At 36.2% G+C, this 25,401-nt stretch overlaps 1 protein-coding gene across 1 annotated transcript in view; it reads right to left on the bottom strand.

The window, feature by feature from the left end:
* LOC150095656 (beta-glucuronidase-like) overlaps positions 1-25,401 on the bottom strand; it is a 164,722-nt gene that overhangs the window by 27,120 nt on the left and 112,201 nt on the right. The window contains exons 9-10 of the mRNA XM_090409691.1: positions 19,033-19,117; positions 8,196-8,372 (exon numbers count right to left, since the gene is read on the bottom strand). Of these exons, the coding sequence (XP_090265817.1) occupies positions 8,196-8,372; positions 19,033-19,117 (262 nt within the window). The remainder of the gene's footprint in view (positions 1-8,195; positions 8,373-19,032; positions 19,118-25,401) is intronic.

The following is a 25,401-nucleotide window of genomic DNA, read 5'->3' as shown; positions in this document are numbered from 1 at the left end:
TTTATCAGAGTATTTAATCCTGATGAATGTGATATCATAAGAAGTTTGAGTATAGAAGGCATGGTGGAGGAAATGATAGTAGGTAAACAAGACGCATATAAAAAATTAAGTAAACATCTTGAAGGAATGCTCCAGAGAGCTAATAATACCTTCTGCACACCTGTTTAACATGCAATAGGGCAAATCCCAAAGGAGTGAAAAGAGGGTAAAATTGTTAAAAGGGGATAATAAGAGTGAGGCTACAAATTGTAGCCCAATCCAAATGTCTGGGGTTGTGTTTAAGGTGTTAGAAAGGTTGGTGAGGACTAAGATTCAGAATTGGGTTGATAATAGCATTATTATCTATGATAACATGCATCTGTTAAAGGGAGGTCATGATTTAGTAGTCTGCTTAAATATTACAAGGTGATAAATTCACTGGATATAGGAAATATACATTGGTACACTTGGAATTTTGAAGGACCTCTGATAAATTGCCACATGACAAGCTGATAACTAAACTAAAACAGATGTATCTGGATAAGAAACTAGCAAGTTGGATAGCTGATTGGCTGTCAGATAGGTATTAGTGGATTGTGTCAAGTAGGGAAGGGAGAGTGGTATCCCAAAGGGGAAGCTTGCTAGCAGAGATCTGTTTTAAAGCCATTACTGTTTTAACTTGTATGTTAACAATACTTCACATGATGCAACGTTGGGAAAAACTATTAGGAGTGCAGATATGGTGGCCTACCATTCACATAGTCTATCTCAATAGACTCTGCAAAGGGACAGGTGAGTGGAGCTATTAGTTTACTGTTGCAAAGTAAAAATCATATATTTTAAGATGCTTAGTGCAATATTTTACTGAGCATTACTCTATTGCAATATTTCAAATAACAATTTGAAATATTGCAATCTGTTGTTACCATCATTCTCAAAGAATCATGGTAACAACAGATGGAAGTAATATTTTTTTTAATCATTATGCAACCTGCAACCAACATGACTCATCCCAGGGCTAGTAATCTGAGTTTATAGTTAAGTAAGGATTAGATAATTGAATGATTATTGTATTTAAAAGATCTCTCTCTCTCTCTCTCTCTCTCTCACACACACACACACACACACACACACACACACACACACACACACACACACCTTGTTGATATTGTGAAATTTTACAAGAAACATTTGATTTTTTCTGTGAAACTTTAGTTAAAACTTAATCTGGTTAAACAAAAGATGTATACATCCTATTATGCTTAAATAGTAAACAACAAACATATACTGTCACTTTTTCAAAAATAGATGAAGACATGCTAAAAAAAAGTAGGGTTTATTATTTTTTAATCTCATGTAGTAGTCTAAACTGCATCAATTCATTAGACCCTCCCTGTACTACTTCAGTGTGGTGTAACAGTTCTATTACTAGAGATCACTGAATTATAGGAGTGAAAATGGCATGCAGCAGTTTGGTTAGGTTTCAGACTGCAGAAAAACTGAAAGCAAGAAAAAGCCTATAAATAAGATCAAAGATTTGTAACGCATTAAGAAGTTTGAGATCATTTTTTCTGCTGGCAAAGTCTTGCTTTCTGAAATAAGAATGATGCAGTGCAATTACAATTCATGCCAACAGCATGCTGGAACACTTCAATAATTGAAGGGATAGATCTGAAAAATTCATAGTTGACATGGGACTGCTTTTCCTCTTACAAAATAATTCACAGCCTCATACAAGCACAAAAATGACCAGAGATTCACTGACTTGCTCAGTTCCAGTTTCATCTAGCCTTCATTTTTTCCAATATGTCATATGATAAAGTCAAGACAGCAGTGATGTGGTGATAGAACTAAATAAAATATTAAATTACATCTTGAAAGACTAATGATACTCACAACAAAAGATTTGGACAAATGTACAGTACATAGTGGTGATTATTTTAAAAAATATAACCAAGCAAAATAGAAGGAAATTATCCAATTTGGTTTTAATGAAATATCAAATATTTTTTTTAAAAAAATTAAAGCATTGCTTTTCAGTACATTTATGTAAAAATTTATAAATATTTAATAAGAGAATAATAATTACATGTAGCTGTTTGCAGCACACAATAAAATAAAACACTCACGATTGAATTTTTTAATATATTCTTAAGAATTTCTGGAGCTGAAGAATAAAAGTTTGCTTTAATATTTTCTGCAAAAAAAAAATAAAAAAAATTAGTGGAATCCGAGGTCAGAAAAAGGATGCTTAAGAGTCAAATCTGTATAATTGTGAGGAGACCTCCACATAGCCTTTTAAGAAATGTGGAGAACAAACTGGAGCTTTTGACCTAATGTCTGATCCCCACCTTCTCGTGGTGGGCCCTATTAGGTATCTACATGGATACCGAATGAATGAGGATGAGCTGGCAATTTGGGATTCAGCCAAACAAATTATATTCTTATTGGCTTAAACCACAATATAAAATGATGGTACAAACACCACAGAATTACATTCTGTCTGGGGTGTCACCCATTTAAACAAGGCGCCCCCATTGTTTTTGTCAGTGAACCAGGGGGGGGGGGAATAGTGAAAAGTCAGCTACTGAACAAATCCTAAAACATGTCCCAACTCAACATCAGAGTTGAAGATTGGTACTATACATTAAGAAGCATCAATGGAAAGGAAATGGAACTAGCAGAAGAATTGGATAAGTACCACATGACACAATAGGTGAGACTGAAACAAAGAAGACAAAAACAGGCGAGATCTTTCTAAGCGAAAAGTGCAAAATGTTATATTCAGTCAATGACAAATCAGAGAAAAACAGAGTAGCTATAGTATTCAACACTCAATATGAGGATAATCTTCTTGAATGGCAGGCAATATCAAGTAGAGTGATGTGAGCTAATATCGGAATAGGGAACTGGACAATTAGACTTATTTCTGCTTAGGGTCCCCACAGAAAATTCTACCAAAAAAAAAAAAATAGAGGACTTTTTTGAGGCTTTAGAAAAAGCAACTAACACAATGAAAAATGAAAAGTTGGTCCTTGTTGGAGATCTAAACAGCAGAGTAGGAAATTATTACCAGACATGCAGAAATATTTTGGGAAAATTTGGAGAAAAGCCCAAAGCTAATAATAATGGTAAATGCCTGCTGGATTTCTGTTCAGAACATGGATTACTTATTACTAACACCATGTTCCAACATAAAAATGCGCACAAATTCAAATGGAGAGAAGAGACAAGGAATAAGAAGTCATATTGACTATGTTATTATTGATAGCGATGTTTTCTCCCTGGTGCAGGACACTAGAGTGTACAGAAGATTTGAAATTGAAAGAGATCACCATTTAGTGGATAAAATTGAATTTCATATTGAAAAGAAGAACATGTAAGAAAGTTTTGAAGCAAATAAAAGATGAGCAGCTATCAGATCTGAACTGTAGACTAAAATACACAAACATTATTCAAGAAAAAATGAGAGTTTGAGAACAGGAACCAAACCTTGGGGGTTCAGTGACAAGCCCTGAAGAAAACATCGACTGACCAGAGAGGCGTGTGGTGAGGTTGTCTGCAAGGATAGAAAAATCAGAACTCCATGGTGGACACAGAAAGTTAAAAGAGGCAGTGAAGGAAAAGAAGAAAGCATATCAAAGGTTACTGGCAAATAAATCATATTTGTGCTCTTAGAAAATACAGAGACAAATGTAAGAAAGCTAAACATTGAGTAAAATTATCTAAACAAAAGTCACAGGAAGAACTTTGGTAAGAATATAGAAAATAAATATCAGGAAAGTGGCAAAATATTCTGGAGGCTATTGAAAAATCTTAGAAATGGAGGAAAAGTACTGTAAAAGGAATCAGAGATGACAAAGGTGACATGAAAACTGAAGACAATGATATACTAGATGTCTGGAGTAATTACTTTAAAAGACTGCTAAATGAAAAATATCACCTTGATGGTAGAAATCTTCTAATAAGAATGAAGTCAGAAATACATATCTATACTTTAAGTAGAAAAAGTAATCAAAAACCTGAAATGTGGAAAGGAAGCTATGTGGAGTAGATGAAATTTGGCCAGAAATGCTAAAATATGGAAGTAAAAAAGTTTTACAGTGGCTGCATTGCATAATTCAGAATGAATGATCAGAAGGTCGAATTTCAGAGGATTGAGCATGGTGCCATCTATAAAAAGGGAAATAAAACCAAATGTGAGAATTATATTAGGTATTTCCCTACTGAATGTTCCTGGTAAGATATGTGCAAGTATACTTGAGAAATGGCTAAGAAAAATTGTGAAAGTGAAGCTTAGTGAGGAACAAGCTGGATTAAGGCTAAATAGAGGTTGTCAGGATCAGATTTTCATTTTAAGATAAATAGTTGAGAAATCTTGGGAATATAACAAGGATCTGTATTTAACATTTGTTGATCTGGAAAAGGCGCAGAGAGGAATGTTCTTCAAAACACTAGGTTATATGGTGCAAATGGAATATTATATCGAGCAATGCCTAGACTCCATTTAAGCTGTAAGTAATCATCATCAAATTCCTGCCATGTACCCTCAAGGGGTGTACAGGATATGATAGTACTACATGAGAAAATTATATCATTACTAACTTCCTATCTACAATTTTCCTCCAAATCAGTCTGTTACTTGTCAAGACTCCAACATTATCAGATCTTATATTTCTATCATCTAAGGCACTTTGTACCGTATCAATCCACCTATATCTTGGTCTTCCTCTGGGTCGTTTTGCTGCCAACCTGGCAGAGAACACTTGTTTTGCTAATCTTTCCTCGCCCATTCTGTTTATGTGACCATACCACTTGAGATTAGCTCTGCTAACGCATTCCTGGATGCTGACAATGTCAAGTTCTTTCCTAATATCCTCGTTTTTAATATGATATTGCTATTGATGCCATCTGTTCACGCCTATAATCTTTCTCAGGACTCTCATATCTGCGGTCTCTAGTCTTTGGTCAAGTGTTTTACTTCTGACCCAGCTCTCAGATCCATAAGTTAAAACTGGTTTGAACACTGTCTTGTATACAGCTAATTTAGTGTTCCGACTAATTTCTCTCTTATTCCATATGAATTTATTCAATTGACTTCCCACCATACCAGCTTTGCTTATTCTGTTGTCTATTTCTATATTTAATTTACCATCTTCAGTAAAAATCTTGCCTAAGTAGCCGAAATGTTTTACTTGTTCCACAGGTTCTCCCTTCACAACACAGTTGACATTTTCAATGATTCTACCTATTTTCATTGTCTTTGTCTTTTTATTGCTGACCTTCATACCATATCTATTACAGCAGCTATTCAATTTAGTCAGAGAATCTTGCAGACTTGTAGCAGATTTATTTAGAAGTATAATATCGTCCGCATAAAGCAAAGAGCTGACATTAACATCTCCAATTTTGATAACATGTTTAATACCACTTTCGTTCATAATGTGATCCATATAGATAATGAATAACAGAGGATAATGTACATCCTTGTCTCACACCACATTTAACATAAAACCAGCTTCCTGTACTTCCTTCAATTCTAACAGCTGACTTACAACTCAAATAAAGACTAAGTATTGCTCGATATAATGCCCCATTGACACCATATAACTGCAGCATATTGAATAGCTTCTCTCTTGGCACCTTGTCATATGCCTTTTCCAAATCGACAAAACTTAAATACAGATCTTTGTTATATTCCCATGCTTTCTCGACTATTTGTTGTAAAGTGAAGATCTGATCCTGAAGCCTCTGTTTGGCCTGAATCCAGCTTGTTCTTCACCAAGCTTTTCTTCCACAATTCTTCTCAACCGTTTCTCAAGTATACTGGAATAGATCTTGCCAGGAACACTCAGTAGGGAAATACCTCTGTAATTCTCACATTCAGTTTTATTTCCCTTTTTATATATGGGTACTATGAGAGCTCTACTCCAATCATCGGGAATTCGTCCCTCTGTCCAGGCTTTCTGAACTATGCAGTTCACCACTGTAAGACTCTTATACCACCATACTTCAGCATTTCTGGTCGAATATCATCTACTCCTGCTGCCTTTCCACATTTCAAGCCTTTGATGGCTTTTTCTACTTCAAGTATGGATATGTATTCCTGCCTATATGCCTGGTCAGTGTTTTTTACCACTGTGCTGTTATCACTGCTTGTTCTTGTTTCATTTAGCAGTTTTTCAAATTAATTACTCCATACTTCAAGGATATCTTTTTCTCCCGTTTTCATGTCACCTTTATCATCTCTAATTCCTTTTACAGCACTCTTTCCTCCATTCTTAAGCTTCTTCAACAACCTCCAGAATATTTTGCCACCTTCTTGATATTTATTTTCTATATTCTTGCTAAAGTCCTCCCATGACTTTTGTTTAGCTAGTTTTACACAGTGTTTAGCATTCTTGCATTTGTCTCTATATTCTCTAAGAGCACAAGGTGACTTATTTGACAGGAACTTTTGATATGCTTTCTTCTTGTCCTTGCCTCTTTAACTTCTTGTGTCCAACATGGAGTTCTGATTTTTTTATCCTTGCAGACAACCTCACCACATGCCTCTCTGGCAGAATCAATCAATGTTTTCTTCAGAGTTTGCCACTGAATCTCCAAGGTTTGGTTACTGTTCTCAAACTCTTTCATTTTTTCTACAATAATCTTTGTGTATTTTAGTCTACAGTTCACATCTGAAAGCTGTAAGTCAGCAGTTAGAATTGTAGGAGGTATAGAAGATGATTTGAAGTAAAATCAGGTGTGCAATAATGGTGCACATTATCTCCACTGTTATTCATTAGCTATATGGATCACATTATGAAGGAAAATGGTATTAAATCTGATATCAAAGTTGGTGATGTTAATCTTAGCTCTTTACTTTTTTTTTGCAGATGTTATACTTCTGAATAAATCAGTACAAATCTGCAAGATTCCCTGATTAAATTGAATAACTGCTGTAATAAGTTTGGTATGAAAATCAGCAATAAAAAGACACCGACAATAAAAACAGGCAGAAAATATCAACTGTATCCTGAATGGTCAACCTATAGAACAAATAAAGCATTTAAGCTATTTAAGCAGCACAGTTTAATATGGAAATAGATGACAGAATTAGTAAAGCTGGTATAGTGGGAAGTCAGCAAAATTAATTTATATGGAATAAGAAAGAAATTAGTTAAAATACTAAATGAACTGTATACAAGACAGTGTTCAAACCAATTTTAACTTATGGATCTGAGAGCTTGGTTAAAAATAAAACACTTCAAAAACTAGAGACCTCTGATATGAGATTCTGAGAAATATTACTGGAGTGAATAGATGGCAGAACAATAGCAGTACTGCATTAAAAATGAGAATATTAGAAAAGAACATGCCATTGTTAGCATTAAGGAAATGTGTTAGTAGAGCTAATCTCAGGTGGTGTGGTCACTTAAACAAAATGAGAGATGAATATTAGCAAAACAAGTGTTCTTTGCCAGGCTGGTAGGGAAAAGATCCCGAAGAAGATCAAGATACAAATGGAGTGATATGATACAGTAAAAAGCACCTTAAAAGAGAGAAATATAAGATCTGATAATATTGGAGTCTTGACAGATAAATTAATTTGGAGGAAAATTATTGATCATAAGTTAGCAATGGTGTAACTTTTTCATGTAGTACTATAATAATTATCCTATATACCCCCTGAGGGTACATATCAGGAATTTGATTATGATCATAATGAAGACAGAGCATTATTTTTTATTATCATAATTTTCGATTTCAGCAGAAATTTATTTAAAATTTTGGAATATGTATAGCCAACTGGTATTGCAGTGTGTGTGTGTGTAAATAATGGAACATTTTCATGGCATGTAAAGATAAAATAATCTTTTATTTTAGTGTTCTGAAATAAAATTGGTTCAGGTTGGCATATCAATTTTCCAATTTAAAGGCTGCAGGTTTGAATTCCACAGTGGGCATGGATGTTTGTGATTGTTCTAGATGAAAGAAAAATTTTATTGTCCAGCATAGGCTACTCCCACTAACTGGAAGCCTGAAGTAGCTTCGAAAAGTTCTGTATTTGTTCTCTAGAGTGGGGATTCTGTATTATGTAAAAAATAAATAGAAAAAAAATCCATAACTCATCCACTGTACTAATGTGCTCTAGGTTTACAACCTTACAAATTGGGAGTCACAAAAAAGGTAAACATAATAGTTACCTTTTGCAATAAAATTTAAAAACATACCATATGTAAACCAGCAACAGTATCTGCTCCATATTCTGATATCATGACTGGCTTTTTATACTTCAGATGAGCATTAGTGAATTCGTCAAGAACTTGCTGATAAATAACATCCGTTTCTCCTGGATTGCTATACCAGGCAAAGTATCGATTCATCATTATAATATCCATGAATTTACCCTAAAATATAAAAATACAAATTATATTCAATGAAAATCAGGTTTATGTAAATGTGATAAGCAATCTACCACATGATCCCCTTGAAACCTAAAAATGAGGGATGGGGAAATAATTAAACCATTGTGATAATACATATTAACATTTGAGAGCTGCAACTTGTATAATTAACAAAGTTCATAGATCTATCAAATTCACATTATTATGCTTTCTAAACTTTTGATTAACATTAGTTAATGTACTTCACACAATTAAATAGGGTTTTTGTGAAGGGGATCACAAAGTGTGAAGTGCATTTCATATTAAAAATCAAGCTTATTATATATATAAATGAAAAAGTTTGCAGAATTATACTCAGTGGGGAGAACAGTTTTAACATCATATAAAATGAAGTATGTTGAATTATTAGATTCTGATAAAGGGGATTTAATTTATTTATGGGTTTTATCAATAAATTATAAACTCAAGAGTATATATCAATATATATTTACAATAGTAAAGTAATTAACAATTTACACACATAACAGTCCAGGGATAGCACATAAAAATTTCAAAAATACTGGTCACAAGCCTTTTAACTGCTCCCACACAAAACTTTAAATAACACCAACTGAAAAAGCTGTGACTGCATGCAATGTGAAAACTTTAAATAAAGATTCTTCATCAGTAATAACGACAGTACCAGGTTAGAGAAATGAAATGCTTTGATCTTAGATGTATACATACACAAGGTGCATTTCCAAATGTATTTACTTGCAAGTTACTGCAAAATACTGAAGACTGATGTCCAATGAAATTCCTGATTGTCATAAGTTCATTCAGTGAAGGAAAGGGGAGTTGAATTAGTTTCTAGTACATCATAAATAAATCCATAATGGACCAATGTTTCATATTCAAATTAAAAATTAACTGTATCAAACTAAAAACTAACTGATGAGCAGTGACTGCGATTCATTTCATAGGTAGAAATTTTCAATATCAAATTTCAGATATGAAATAGGAAGTGAATTTTTGTAACAGTTTTCAAAATAACAGAATTTCTGCACACAGGAATAAAGATAGCTAATCAGAAAATTTTCATTCAACTAGATAATCATCTTTTTTTTACTAGAAAAAAATTATTCATCCTAAGATATTCTATAGTTATATTATAAATACTTACATATGACTTACTATACTCTTAGAAAACCATTATAATAAACTCAATATAACAAACTATTGAAAGTCCCAACCAAAACTCATAGGCACAAAAATCATGAATTTCTTTTGCTATGCTAAAAGAAATTCACTAAAGAAATCTGTCTGTTGTAATAAACTATTCCTATGTTGGAAGTCTTTTCACTTGGTTAGACTATAAATTATATATTTAGTTTAATCCTTTATCCAAATGTAAGCAAACAAAGTCTGCACCTGAAGTATCTTCAGGTGCAGACTGAGTTGCCCCAGTCCTGTGAAGATACTTCAGGCACAGACTTTGTTTGCTTACACGTGGATAAAGGATTAAACTAAATATATAATTTATAAACTATTCCTATGTTTGGTTTAGTTCAGATTAGCGTCAAAGCAAATAAGGTATCAAGACTTAGGTATTGGCTGTTATTCATAGCAGTGCTCATGATATAAATAGCACCAGAGTAAAATAAATGATTCATTTACTGAACTTAATATTTCACTGCATGAAATTCCAACCAGCATCCTCAGAGCACAAAATTACAAATTTGGTACATACATAACACTCAGCTGTAGAAACACTTCAATTTGTAACTGAAAAGGAACTGATGTCCTCTGGGGAGACCAGATAAAAATGAAGTTAATTCAGAAAAGTCAGGCTAAAACAGTCTTACAATGACAGTCTGCCAGATCTTTGTCAAATTAAAACAGCTATATATGTTGAGGTTAGAGAAGTACTTCATAGCTGATGCTAATTCTAAAAATAGTCTCAAAAACCTATAGTGATTTCTATGCAGCATAATTGTCTTCTTTCATTTAATCCTGTGTGAGTAATGTCCAGAGTTGCCCATATTTGCAGACAGTTTTTGTTCTTCATGGCAAATGTTAAAATATCTGCCTGACTGTCAAAAGTAAGCTACATTGCAATTAATAGCAGTTAATTAACAACTGTTTCCACCTCTTAGACATACAGGGTGTTCGGGATAAATTTGACATATTTATAATTAATTATATTTTTCCGTAAGTTACATGTATTAACACACACTTCTCTTCATTTAAAAGTTTGGACCCTTCTTCATTCATATACAAGATGTCAGAAAGGATGGATAGCTGGAACCCACCTGAATCATGGAAGAGAATAACTTGTATCATGATGATTCGTGCCCGCCATCAAAATAAGGATATTACGACTGCTGCCCAATGCTCCCTGAATACAGTAAAAACAATCAGGCATGAACTAGAGACTTGCAATGGTGACTACGAGGATGTAGCAAGAAGAAAGATCCCTAGCAGACGATCTGATTGCGTTCGTACAGCAGAATTCCTCGCAAATCTGCAGGAACAGGTGTTGAAGAACCCTGGCATTGGAATTCGGGCTTTGTTCGTGGAGTTGCTAACTGTAGTCAAGTCCTGGATAACAAGGGTAGCCAATGGTAGGCCGTATGTATGGCAGCAGGATTCGGCCCCTTGCCACACCTCTGGGAAAAGTCAAAAATGGTTGTCTGAAAATTTCTACGACTTCACCAGTCCAAATGTTTGGCCTCCAAACTCCCCAGACCTTAACCCCATGGATTATTTTGTATGGGGCGCAGTTGAAAAAGACACCAATCGCACTTCCAGTAATACAAAAGCCCAGTTAATGGATAAAATTAAAACAGTTTTTGCGGCCCTTCCCAGGGAGACTGTAGCATCAGCTTGTTCGAGGTTCCGAAGCAGAATTGAAGCTGTGATCGATGCTAATGGTGGTTATTTTGAGTAAATCTTGTTGATAGTATTGTAATTAACTCTGCCTGTAATGTTTTTTTGTTAATTCATTAAATTTAATAGATACAAAGAAGATTTTCTTTTTCCTTACGAAACTGTCAAATTTATCCCGAACACCCTGTACTAGTTATTAAATGGCTATGGAATGATCATTATCCTTTTCTGTTATTAGAATCCATCCCCCCCCCCCCCAACAAACTGGAATGCACTTACATAAGCAATCACATTAATGTCCATTAAAACAGCATGGCATTCTCAAAAACTTACAGACAGAGCTAAGGCTATCTGTTCAAATGACATAATCCTTACTGAAGTTACCTTTGCAACACTTTTTTTTAGCAAATGGCTACAATCCTTATAAAACAGATAAAATACTGTATCTCCCCACACATCTTTTGTGACATACAAGATCTTGGTAAACTACTCGCACCCCTTTATTATTATGGCAGCTCCAAGAAGTCCTTAGATTCAAAGAGGCCTTAAACATTACGTCAAGAATTATCCAACATTTGAGCGTATCTATCATACTTTGCTTTGAACTCTCACAGTCATGGTACCCACAACAGACTCAGGCAACCTATTCAATTCATTCACCACTCCCCAAGCAAAAAAAACCTAGTTCTAACACGCTTGCTAACTACATTCTTACTCAATTTCCATGGATGGCCCCTGGTTCTCCCACAAAAATGGCTGTCCTGAAAAATTCCCGCTGAATTAATCTTGTAAAAACCCTCAGTAATTTTGTATGTCTCAATCATATCACCCCCCCCTTTCTACCTATCATCCAGTTTCTGTAACTCACAAATCTTTAACCTGTCCTCATAAGGTTCATTCCATAGATCTGCTATCATCTTGGTCACTTGCCTCTGGATCTTTTTGACCTCCTCCTCTTCATCACGAAGAAACCCTGGTGCCCAGATCTGCATGCAATAGTCAAAATGGGGTCTTCTCAAGGCTCAATAAAGAGGACCAATAACTTGTTCGTCTCTGCTCAAAGTATTCTTCAGTAACCAAGTGATCTGATGAGCTGATTTAGCCATTTTTGCTATGTGCCTACCTAAACTTTAACTCCCTATTCAATAACATTATCAAGTCTATGGCTTTGTCAATTTCCCTGGGTACAGTTCCACCAATGTGGTATACAGATGGTAATCTTTTTATATCAAAATGCATAACCTTACACTTTGCCACATCAAACTGACATCCATTCTGCTTTGCTCTTTCTGCCAATCTATCCAAATCATCCTGCAAAATTTTGACATTATCTGTATCAATTGGATAGAGCAATCTGTATATTGCTCTATCCAATTTTGCATCATCAACAAATTACTGAACAGTTCCTCTCAGATTCTTTCCTATATCGTTAATGAACAAATTAAACAGTAGCAGTCTAAGAATAGAACCCTGTGGCATGCCACTAGTCACAAGCCTTCTTCTGGACTCTACTCCTGAATACACAACTCTCTGAAATCTCTCAATCAACCACTCTCATATCCATCTCACCAACCCTATATCCATGTGCTGCAGTTTACTGATTAGAATTCCATGTGGCATCCTGTCAAAGGCCTTTGCAAAGTCCAGCAGTATCACTGTAAACCCATTACCTTTATCCAACTCGGCTGTCACTATATTATAAAACATGAACAAGTTACTGAGGCATGACCTACCTTTCACAAAACCATGCTGTCTCCATATAGTATCCCATTTCCATCTATCCATTCCTGTATTTTGCTCTTGACTATTTTCTTCAAGACGCTGACAATGATTCCTGATATGCTGATTGGTCAGCAATTTACTACAACACTCTTGGAGCATCCTTTATGCAATGGAACTATTTTCCTCTCTTTCCACCCCCTCGAGACTAACCCAGAGCTAAGACTTAGATTAAACAATATGGTCAAGGGCATTGACAATTCTCTCGCTGTTTCATGTAAAACTCGAGCTGGTATACCATCCAATCCCACAGCTGTATTCACATTAAGGTTCTGTAATATGCTATGCACCTCCATTTCATTTACTGTTCCCATATAAGCCGTTGGGTCACTATTCCTGCAATATCACCTGGATGATATACTCTTGCAAAGTGTCCACTTAGTAATTCTACTATTTCAACTGATTCAGTTACCTCTCTACCATCAGCATTCCATAAAATCATTCTGCAATATACATTTTATTGCATCATATACATCTCACTTTTCTTTTACTTGCAGTATATTGAAAGAACTGATTAGGATTCTCTTTAGCCTGCATTGCTAACTTCCTTTCATAATCTGCTTTTGCCTTTCCTACCAGACTAGTTACCCTTCTGGCCTTGCCTTGTACTGTCATTGTGCCTACAGGCCACCTATCTCCTTCAATTCCCTCCACAATTCTTTCTTTTTTTTTTTTTTGCTCCAGCTTGATGATATTCATTCATTTAACTCCCACTTGATTTACTCTCCTGACTCTAGGTATGCAAGTCTACCATTATCTCCCTCAAACACTCCTTTACCACTTCCTATGCACTATCAACATCTAGCCCTTGCAGTTTTACATACCATGGCACCGATCCAAGCAATCTCCTAAGCTTGTCATATTATCAGCCCTGTAATTCCACACATTTGGCCACCTCCCATGTCAAGACCATATGATCACTCTCACCAATTGGTGCAAACGTCATATTTGTTATAGACAAATTCTCAGATGCAATTACTAGGTTGAGCACTCTCAAACCCCTAGTATATTCCATTACATGCTGTCTCAGGTAATTATCCCTTACTAACTTCATAGAATCCATTTCCTTCCATGTGTCCTCTCCTCCTTCCAATCTATGTTCCCATAGTTGAAATCCCCCCATAATAATTACCTGTTCTCCACTTATTGAGCTATTTGTCGATGCATACTAACTCCATCTTTTCCATCCCCTGGTCTATAGCAGCATTTAACTGTATATTTTGTTTTGCTGGCCTCGATCTCACACCAGATACTCTAAATGTGCTACTTTCACTGGCCTACAGTTGAACTTTCCTCTTGTTGCAGTTCATCAGTTATCATCAATAACACTCCTCTCCCCCAGTCTTTTCTCTCTATTCTCCCTGAACACACTATACCCTTCACATTCTATCCCACTAACTATATCATCTTCTGTTAGCCATGTCTCACTAATGCCAATAACCTTTGGCCAGGATGAGCCAACCAATGCCAAAAATTCCTCCTGCTTGTTCCAAATGCTCCTGACATTAGTGTACATAAAGTGAGAGCCCCTTAGGCCCACCGCTATCCTGATGCTTTATACTAACTATCCCATTCTGGCTTGTAACCAGTGGTACTAACTTAGGCATATTATACACATTCTTACAGTCATATCCACACACCAGCTTATCCCCCCCCCTCCAAAAAAAAAAAAAAAATTTCCCTGATTCTGCACATCCACTTTCACTTCATTCAACAACACTTTTTCCAGTCTCTGAACAGCAAATGTATTCAAATACAAACCATTCTTCTTGTATAAATCCTTTTGCCCATCATGCTCACTCCACAAACTCCTCCTGCATAACCTACACAGTCATTCACTATTTTAGCCCTCATCCTCAGCTCTACTTTGTCATACCATGGCAACAAGGTTCACGGTATTTCACCTTATGTTCAAGGTACTTCGAGTAAAGATGACTAAAGTTCTCTGCAGATATAATCTCCATACTATGGAATCACAAATCACATGCCTAACTAGTTACCTTCATTCATTCTTCTAAGGATCAGCTTCGTCTTCTTACACATCCTGGAGAATATAAAGTTTCCTGTACTTGCAACTTAGTTTACTTTGGACAGACTGATAGATCTGTTAACATGTCTTGGAAACATAAAAACTATGTCTGTGATTCATCTATATGGCAAGACAGGAATGTCCAGACTCTGCTCTGGACATTCCTTCACACAGGATTAAATGGACGACAGTGAATGTTGTATAGAAGTTTCTATATGTATAAGAGATTATTTATTTTAGAATCAGCATTGGCTATAAAGCACTCCTCCAAATTCAGCAAATATAGCTGCATTAATTTGTCAAAGATCTGAGAGAATCTATTCTAAAACTGCATTTAGCCGCTTATCTGAATTAACTTCATTTTTATGAAATGAAATTCCCAAGGCTTGTGGTATTCATATTTTTTAATGAATTACTGGCAAAAACCATAGAAAAAAATTAAAACACTTTAATAAAATGACTAGTTTCATATAGTCCTATTGTGTTCTTTTTCAGGTTGAGACAAAATATAGATATAAAGAGTTATTTTACAAAGAGATTTCTGAATTACAAACTGTTATTTTTTTAATTCATTCAACATGACAGATGTTGAATGTAGGAACGAGATATTACGTGCAGTTCATTGTTACAAGATATGCTATATCTTAATAAATGAAATAATTCATTTATTAAGATATTAAGTGGAATTCATTAATGTGTAGATCTTTTATGTATAAATATAGGAGTTGATTTAAGATTAGACCTTGGTTTTCATTACACTGGATTGGACATCATATCTTGCTGGCATCCTTAAATTTATGTACAATGGTACCTTGGTTTGCAAGCATAATTCGTTCCAGAAACGTGCTTGTAATCCAAAGTATATCAAAGCGAATTTCCCCATAAGAAATAATGGAAACTCAGATAATTTGTTCCAAAACTCAAAAATATTCATATAAAAATGATTAATACAAAATACACATACCTTTGTATACCTTTTTATATTTTTATTTATATTTTTATTATTTAAATGTAATATACATTAAGTAATCAAATTTATTAATTACATTACAATTACAGTAATTGTATTGGGTAGGACAACTTTCATTGTCACTAACGGAATCACTGCTATCTGTTGACGCTTTTTCTTTTTGTGCGACTTGAACAAGGAACCTATCCAATGACACTTGCTTTTGCCTCCTTTTGAGGATTTCATGGAAATATGACATTGCATTGTCATTAAACAGATTCAGTGCTCGCACTGCCACAGCCTTATTCAGGTGGTGCTTTTCTACAACATTTTGCACTGTTTCCCACATTTTACACACCTCCCTAATTTCATTTGAAGAGAGCGATGTCTCCATCTTTTTCTCCTCCTTCTCAGACGAGATCTCCTCCATAACCTCTTGCTGTTGCACGAGATGCAGATCCATCAGTTCATCAGTGGTAAACTCCTGGCCATGTTCCTCCACCAGCTCTTGAATGTTGTCCTCATTCACCTCCAGTCCCATGGTCTTCCCCAAGGACAAAATTTCATCGACAACTGGCAGCTCCTGTTCATGAGCAAACCCCTCAATGCAATCAGACTACAGTTTTCTCCAAGCAGAATTAAGGGCTCTCTTGGTAACCCCATCCCAGGCTTTATCGATGATCTTGACGCAGTTTATGATGCGGAAATGATTTTTCCAAAACTCTCAGAGGGTAAAGCAAGTTCCTTTGGTGAAATAGTACCTTGGCGTAAAGCTTTTTAAAGTTCAAAATGACCTGCTGATCCATGGGCTGGAGTAATGGAGTAGTGTTGGGAGGAAGGAACTTGACCTTAATGAACTCGAATTCTTCCAGTAAATCATCCTCAAGGCCTGGAGGATGAGCAGGAGCATTATCCATAACCAGCAAGACTTTGAGTGGCAACTTTTTTTTCTAAAAGGTATTTCTTCACTGCAGGACCGAAGACTTCGTTAATCCACTCACCGAACAAGATACGAGTGACCCAAGCCTTGCTGTTGAACCTCCACATAACGTTTAACTAGCTCTTCTGCATCTTGCATTTCTTGAAGGCTCGTGGATTCTCAGAATGACATGAGCAGGGGCTTGACTTTGAAATCACCGCTTGCATTAGCACACAGCAAGAGGGTGAGATGGTCTTTCATGGGCTTGTGACTGAGCATTGCATTCTCTTCTGCTGTAATGTAGGTCCTCTTTGGCATCTTTTTCCAAAAAAAGCCCCATCTAATCACAATTAAAAACTTGCTGCTGCAGGTAACACTCAGAAAACATTAGCTTCTGGAACTCTACAACGAATGCCTCAGCTGCCTTTGCGTCCAAACTCGTAGCCTCTCTGTGCTTCACAACACTATGGATGCCACTTCTCCTCTTAAAGTTATCAAACCATTCCCTGCTCGCCTTGAAGCCTTCTTCATTTTCTGTGGACGTACCTGGCAGTTTACTTATGAAGTCGGCATACAAGGCCTTTGCCTTCTCACAGATCAAGTTCTCAATCACAGTATCACCTGCTAGTTGCTTCTCGTTTATCCACACCAAAAACAACTTTTCTACATCTTCCAGAATACGTGGCCGTTGCTTTGATACTCTCGTGACTCCTTTTGCTACATCTAGCCCCCTTAGTTCTTTCTTCTTTAATACTGTGCAAATCATTGACATAGACTGCTTATAAAATCTTGCGATGGCGGCCACTTGCATACCTTGTTCGTGCTTCCCAATGATTTCCTTCTTAACTTCCACCGTAATCATCTCCTTCTTCTTACTGCCTTCTTTTTCAAACCCTTTTCTTCATAGGGGCCATTGTCGTAGTACAGTTAATAAAGAACTGTCACTACATTGGACACAAAATAAAAAATGCTTTACGCACACGCACGTGGTCACAACGTTAGCACGAATGAGGTATGCCGACTGAGGCCGAGCATGCGAGACGATTACCCACAATCCCGAGTGGCTTGGGATCACGTGACACTCGGCAGACAAAGCATATAGCTAATACTCGTATTGCAAGACCTCACTCGTTTATCAAGTTAAAATTTATTAAAAATTTTTGCTAGTCTTGCAAAACACTCACAGACGAAGTTACTCGCAATCCAAGGTACCACTGTACATAATTATGCAATTCTATGTATGTATGGCATTTTAGCAAGTTGTCAATTGACTTGATGGTTCCCATTAGTGAAAAGCTAGTCCAGATTTATGTTCTTGTTTTTTTCTCCTTATCTATAAGCTCAATAAATCTATGACAAGTTCTTTTTGACAGACTTCTCCAGATCATCTGTCTGTCCAATGCAACAAATGCTAAAATTACAAAAAGATTCTAATAAAGATTCTGTATACTAACGGTCTCTTCACAGGCTGATAAGGTTTTGGCAATCTTAACATTACAGAAACTTTTCATGGAGGTTGAAAGGCAACTTTAAAGTTATGCTGTAAATTTTTTTTTTTTATCTGTACATTTATGATATAAGGTAAGGAAACTGTGCCTTTGTAGTCATCAGGTTGTTGTTTTGGTGCATATGATAGTTTATTCAAGATGTTTTGTGCTCTGAAGGTGCTCATTGGAAGTTCAGCAAAATATTAGTAAGCTCAATAAATGAAATATTTATTTTCCTCTTGTGCTGTTTATACTATGAAGCATTGTTATGAATAAGTCATCAAAGACTGAAAAACTAATTCATTGTCTGTTCTTCAACCAGTGTGCCTGTTGTAGCAGGAAAAAACTGCTTCCATATGAAGCTGGCCAATTCATATTCCTCTAGATCTCTACGGCTATAATGAGAATTATTATTATTAAAAAGGTTAAAGTAGAAGTTTTCCCACAAAGAATTTAATGAAAATATTTGCTTAAGAGTAATAAAATAATGTACATAATACAGTTTAAAAAAATCTTGTACAATATGTCCAAAGAATAAAATTTCATTAATCTGTGCAAAGATCAAAACATATTTAGTAAAAGTAAAATGTCGAAATATTTTCAATATTTTCATTGCTATAGTGAATGCTTACAATTCTTTCAGTTGGTAATGAAATACTCAGAGCTGCAGTTATGGGACGTGTGGAATCCAAACCTTTAGCAAAAGATACCACTTTTCTAATAAAAAATAAATATATTTATGTTTTTAGTCATTAAATTTTTTTACTTTTAATTATATATATAAATTCATGATTATGGAAAAAAAAAATTTAATTTTAAAATATCTTGGGTCACAAAGGCTTTATGCTCAGCATTTATTACAATATGTTTAGTAGACACAAAACAGAATTTAATATGTTTACACCAAGCTAAGGCAAACAACTAGTTTCCATATACAATAGCTTAGGAGCTTGCTTCACCTTTACTATGAACTGAATTGATATACACTACAATAAGTCTAAGGACAACATTTTGAACTTTATTATTAGCTTTGCTAAGACTGCTGTTTATATCTCTTTGACAACTAGGCAGAGATAGTGTGTGATAAAAATCATATACTTAAGACCCTCAACATTTCAAAAGATTTAAGATGGTTCCCAGTGGCAAACAAATCTTAGCCTTAGATATACCTATTCATAATGGATTTATGCATGACACTTACTGCAATACAATACTTGCATCTTTTTAACAATTTCTCCTACTGTAGTAGTCTTCTAGACAAATCCCACCCCTCCTTTATTCAAACTATTTCTCTGCTTCCCAGGAGAGTTTGCTACAGTGAACATCTCTACTGCATAGGCTTTACAGTAGCTGCAATGCATAATACAGAAGGAATGGTCCAAAGGTCAAATTCCAGATGACTGTGATAGAGCTCTCATAGTACTCATTTATAAAAAATAAATAAATAAAACAATGTGTGAATTAGAGAAATTTTCCTACTGAATGTCTCGGATAACATTTATGCAAGCATAACACTTGAAAAGAGGCCAAGAAAAATTATGAAAGGGAAACAAGAAGCTGGGTTCAAGCCAAATAGCTGTCAGGATGAGATTTCCATTTTAAGACACTGTTGAGAAATCGAGGGAATATGGGAATAATAGCTACCGGTTTAACATGGCCAAGTGTAAGGTCACATACCTAGGATCAAGAGATCACAAGCTGTGTATTACATTGATGGAACTAATTTAGTGAACTAAAGGAAACCGATGAGGCCAGGGATTTAGTAGTAATTGTGGATGGGGATTTGAAATTTAGAAGGCATATGCAAATATGGGCAAAACAGCACATCGCCTTATGTGGTTGCTTAACTGAAGAATACGCTGAAAAGCAGAGATAGGGAGGTTATTATTCCTCTTTATAAAGCTTTAATGAAGCTACATCTGGACTATAACACATAGATCTGATCATCTAGAGTCCATGGGGATGAGAAAGTGATGTAGAATTGATGCAGAGAATCAAGATGCAAGTGACCAGGATTGCAGGTCTATGGAATGATCTCCATGAGGATAATAGTAATCCTGGTGTTTAGACTTATACATTGATTCTCCAGCATTGTATATTGTTTAAAGAAATTAACAACATAGATTTGGTAATGAAAAATATATTTAATTGCTCGTTCCTATATTTCGCCAAAGTTGAATATGCTATGTGGATGATGTGTTTGCAATTTGGCCACATGGCAGAAAAACCTTAAACACCATCCCATTTGAACAGCCAACATCCATGGATCCAATTCACAACAGAAATAGAAAGTAACAGAAGCCTTCCCTTCCTAGATACCCTAGTTACAAGACAACCAAATGGATTCCTGACTTTCACAGTCTACAGAAAAGCCACATGCAGAAGTAGATACATCCATCAACAGTCACATCATCCCCCCCCCCTCTCTCCCAACAATTTGGAACTATAAAAACCTTAGTCCACTGGGCAAAATTAATTTTCTCAGATAACATTGCACTTAACATAGAACTCATCCACATAAAAAACACTTTTTTGGCCAATGGCTACACCTCCAACCAAATAAAAAGAATTTTAACACCACGCACTGCCCCCCCCCCTTTCCAACACAGATTACAGCATATCCATCACCATCTCCTGTATCCATGATGTCTCAGAAAAGGTGCCCAAGATACTAAAAAAAACACAATCTTGTGACCACTTTTAAACCACACCAAAAGCCAGCAGCCCTTATCCACTCTGCCAGATCAGCTACAACCTGTGAATTTACCAGGTACCCTACAGTTGCAACCTTTCTTATTATGGAAAAACAGGTAGGACAGCCAATATCCATATATCAGAGCACCAGGATAACATCCAATTCCACCACTACAGCCACTCAGGATTAGCAGACCCTGCCCTGAATACTAGGCACAAGATCAGGTGAAAAAAGCCTCTTTACTCCACCAAAGCAAATTTAAGCTCAAGAAGCTTTTCTTCAAATCTGCTGCAACTCTTATATCTTGTCTTGTCAGATGTCATCTCCTTCCAGGAGGTTGACTACCATGAGTTTCCACCATGTACGGTTTTGTGCTTCTCTTTTGCATTCTTAATAGGACAAAAACGTCCAGTCTATATATTTCTCATCCAATCTGTTCTTTGTCTTCCTCTTCTTTTTCCTTGTATCATTCCTTCTAGGTGGTTTTTGTAGGGATTCATGCCTTAGTATGTGACCAAGGTTTTCCTTTTCTTAATGGTTTTCAACAGATTCCTATCTTCTCCAATCATCTCTAATATTTCTAAATTAGTTTTTTTGGTAGTCCACAGGACTCTAAGAATTCTTCTGAGGACCCACATCTCAAAGGCTTTTAGTTTATTTTCACAATATTTTGATATTGTCCAGGTTTCTGCTCCATATAGCAGTGTTGACCATACGTAGCATTTGGATAGCCTAATTCTTGTTTTTGTGTGAATTTCCCTTAAGGTCAGAAAGTTTTTCATGCTAATGAAGGTTGATCTAGCAACCTTCATTAGCATGAAAGTATCACACTTTCCATTCTCTGTAATTAGTTGACCCAAATATATATAACTCTCTACTTGATCTAAAGTATTTCCTCTGATCTTAATATTTATATCGGCTATTTTCCCTTTTTCTCTTGTTACCAGCATGGCTTTGGTTTTTTTAAAGTTGAAATTAAGCCCATATTTTTCACTTAGCTTCAGCATCTCTTCTATAGGTTTTGAAGATCTTTTTTATGTTCAGCTAGCAGTACTGTATCATCTGCATATCTTAAGTTGTTTATACTCCTGCCTCCTATGCTGACTCCGTTAAGTTCTTCTAATTGCTGGAAGATATTTTCTGTATAGAGGTAAAAAACAATATAGGAGAAAGAACACAGTCTTGTCTGACACCCCTTCTTTACTGGGAATTCCTCCGAGATTTCTCCGGATATTTTTATTGAGGCAGTTTGCTCCCAATATAGATTTATCAGTAATCTGGTATCTTTACCATCTACTCCTAAATTTCTGGTGAGGGTTTAAAGTGTGTTTCAGGTCATGAGCGTGATATCGTTGTTGAAAGTGGGAATGTAGAAGATAGTGATATGCGAGGTATGAATAGTGATATTTGCAAGGTAGTACCAGATAGCTGTGAGTGGTGTTGAAAGTGAGAATGAAGGGAGAAATACAGAACGAATGAATCAAAGATAATAAAAATGATGAGACAGATGCAATGAGTGAGATCGCACGATTACGCGGAGCGATAAATAGGGCAAATTGGCAGCTGGAGCGTTGGCAAAAATGTTTACCGAGAGTACTAACTAATAAACAGCAAAAGTATGATAAGAAAAATAAGAGTATGATAGTGAGTGTAAACAAAATGAAAGAGCGAGTGTTGTACGGAGATTCTTTAGTAAGAGGTGTGGCAGATGAGACTTTGACAAAATCGTACCAACCTGGTGTGAACGTTAAGGATGCAAGTGAGTCAATTAGAAAGCGAAAGCAGAGGGTGAAAGAATTGATAGTAGTAGCAGAAACGAATGATTTGAAATGAGACAAAATGGCTATGAGAGAAGATTTGAAGGAATTACTTGAGGTAGCAAAAGAGAAGACTGACAGAGTTAGGATGGCGAGTCTGTTTCTGCTGTATGACAGTGAAGAGTATAGAAGGAAGGTCAAAATTGCTAATGACTTTATGCATGGATTATGCAGGAGGAGTGGTGTGGAATTTGTGGAGTAAGTTCGATGGGAGAAAGGATTTATGTAAGATGGATGGTTTACATTTGAAAGGATTTGGTATACAGAGAGAGACTTCAAAAGGTGTTGTTGAATGAAGTGGATGTGCAGAATCAGGGAAACTATAGTTATTAAGGAGGGGGGGAGTAGATATGCAGACTTTAGGGAGACAGCTGAGTGTATGAATGTGTGTAATATGCCTGAGCAAGTACGAAGGACAACAAATCGGAATGGAATAGTTAGTATAAGACATCAAAATAGGGATGGGACAAATGGGCTTCAGCAATTCATGTATACTAATGCTAGAAGTATTAGGAACAAGAAGGAAGAATTTTTGGCCTTGGTTGGCACTTCCAGGCCACAGGTCATTGGCATTAGTGAAACATGGCTAACAGAAGATGATATAGCTAGTGGGATTCAATGTGAGGGGTATGGTGTGTTCAGGGGTGACAGGGAGAATAAAATGTGGGAAGGAGTATTGTTAATGATAGCTGATGACAGCCAAGGAGAATAGAAGTGGAACTACAGGATAGAGAAAAGAGCACATGTGAGGCTATTTGGTCTGAGATTGAGACTAGACGAACAAAATATACAGTTGGGTGCTGCTATAGATCAGGTGATGAAATAGATGGTGGAGATAGTATGCATAAGCAAATAGAAGAAATGAGTGGAAGGAGGGTAATTATTATGGGAGATTTCAACTATAATAAACATTGATTGGAAGGAGGAGAGGACACATGGGAGGAAGGAATTAGATTTTATGTGGTTATTAAGGGATAAATATCTGTGACAGCATGTAATGGAAAATACTAGGGGTCAGAGTGCTTGACCTAGTAATTGCATCTGAGAATTTGGCTGTAACGAATATGACCACGTTGCCACCAATTGTTGAGAGTGATCATAGGGTCTTGACTTGGGAGGTGGCTAAAGGTGTGGAATTTACAATTAAGACAGGATACATGGGGAATTATCGGGCTGGTAAGTATGACAAGCTTAGGAGTTTGATTGGTTCGGTGCCATAGCATGTAAAACTACAAGGGCTGGATGTTGATAGTGCATGAGAGGCGGTTAAAAAGTGTTTGCAGGAGGCAATGGCTGACTGTATACCTAGAGTCCGAATAATAAATCAAGTCGGGGTTAAATGGATGAATAACACCATTAAGCTTGAGTTGCAAAAAAAGAAACACCTGTGGAGGGAATTTAAGGAGAAAGGTGACCGGCAGGCACATGAATGGTATAAATCGCAGGTCAAAAGGGTAACGAGTGTGGTAAGAAAAGCAAAAGCAGATTATGAAAGAACATTAGCCATGCAGGCTAAAGAGAATCCCAAACAGTCTTTTCGATATGTTGCAAGTAAAAGAAAAAATGTTTATGGCAGAATGATTTTAAAAAATGCCGATGGTAGGGAGGTGACTGAATCAGTCGATATAGTGAAATTACTGAGCGAGCACTTTGCAAGAGTATATCATCCAAGTGGTGACATTGCAGGAATGAATGAACCAATAGCTTATATGGGAATTGTGGTGAATGAAGTGGAGGTGAATAGTCTATTACAAAACCTCAATGTCAATACATCTGTGGGATTGGATGGTATACCAGCTCGTGTCATACGTGAAGCGGCTAAAGAATTGTCAGTGCCCTTGACCATTTTGTTTAATTTGAGTCTCGGGTCTGGGTTATTCCCGAGGGGGTGGAAAGAGGGGGGAAAATAGTTCCACTGCATAAAGGAGGTTCCAAGACTGCTGTTGTAAATTAGCAACTAATCAGCATATCAGGAAAAGTTGTCAAGATCTTGGAGAAAATAGTCAAGAAAAGAATACAGGATTGGATAGATGAAAATGGGATACTGTATGGAGGGACAGCATGGTTTTGCGAAGGGTAGATCATGCCTCAGTAACTTGCTCACATTTTATAACACAGTGAAGGCTGAAATGGATAAGGGTAATGGGTTTACAGTGCTTCTACTGGACCTTGCTAAGGCCTTTGACAGGATACCACATGGAATTCTAATCAGTAAACTGGAGCAGATGGGGATGGATATAGGGTTGGTGAGATGGATAAGAGGGTGGTGGATGGAGAGATACCAGAGAGTGGTTTATTCAGGAGTTGAGCCCAAAAGATGGCTTGTGACTAGCAGTGTGCCGCAGGGTTCTGTTCTTGGACCATTACTTTTCAGTTTGTTCATTAACAATATAGGAAAGGATCTGAGAGGAAGTGTTCAATTGTTTGCTGATGATGCAAAGTTTTGTAGAGCAATAGTGAGTGCACAGGATGTCAAAATTTTGCAGGAT

This window comes from Typopeltis vanoorti, chromosome 20 (genome assembly GCF_054136105.1).
Source record: "Typopeltis vanoorti isolate ZY-2024b chromosome 20, IOZ_Tvanoo_1.0, whole genome shotgun sequence".
Taxonomy (NCBI): domain Eukaryota; kingdom Metazoa; phylum Arthropoda; class Arachnida; order Uropygi; family Thelyphonidae; genus Typopeltis; species Typopeltis vanoorti.
This window is presented reverse-complemented; position numbering and strand designations above follow the sequence as displayed.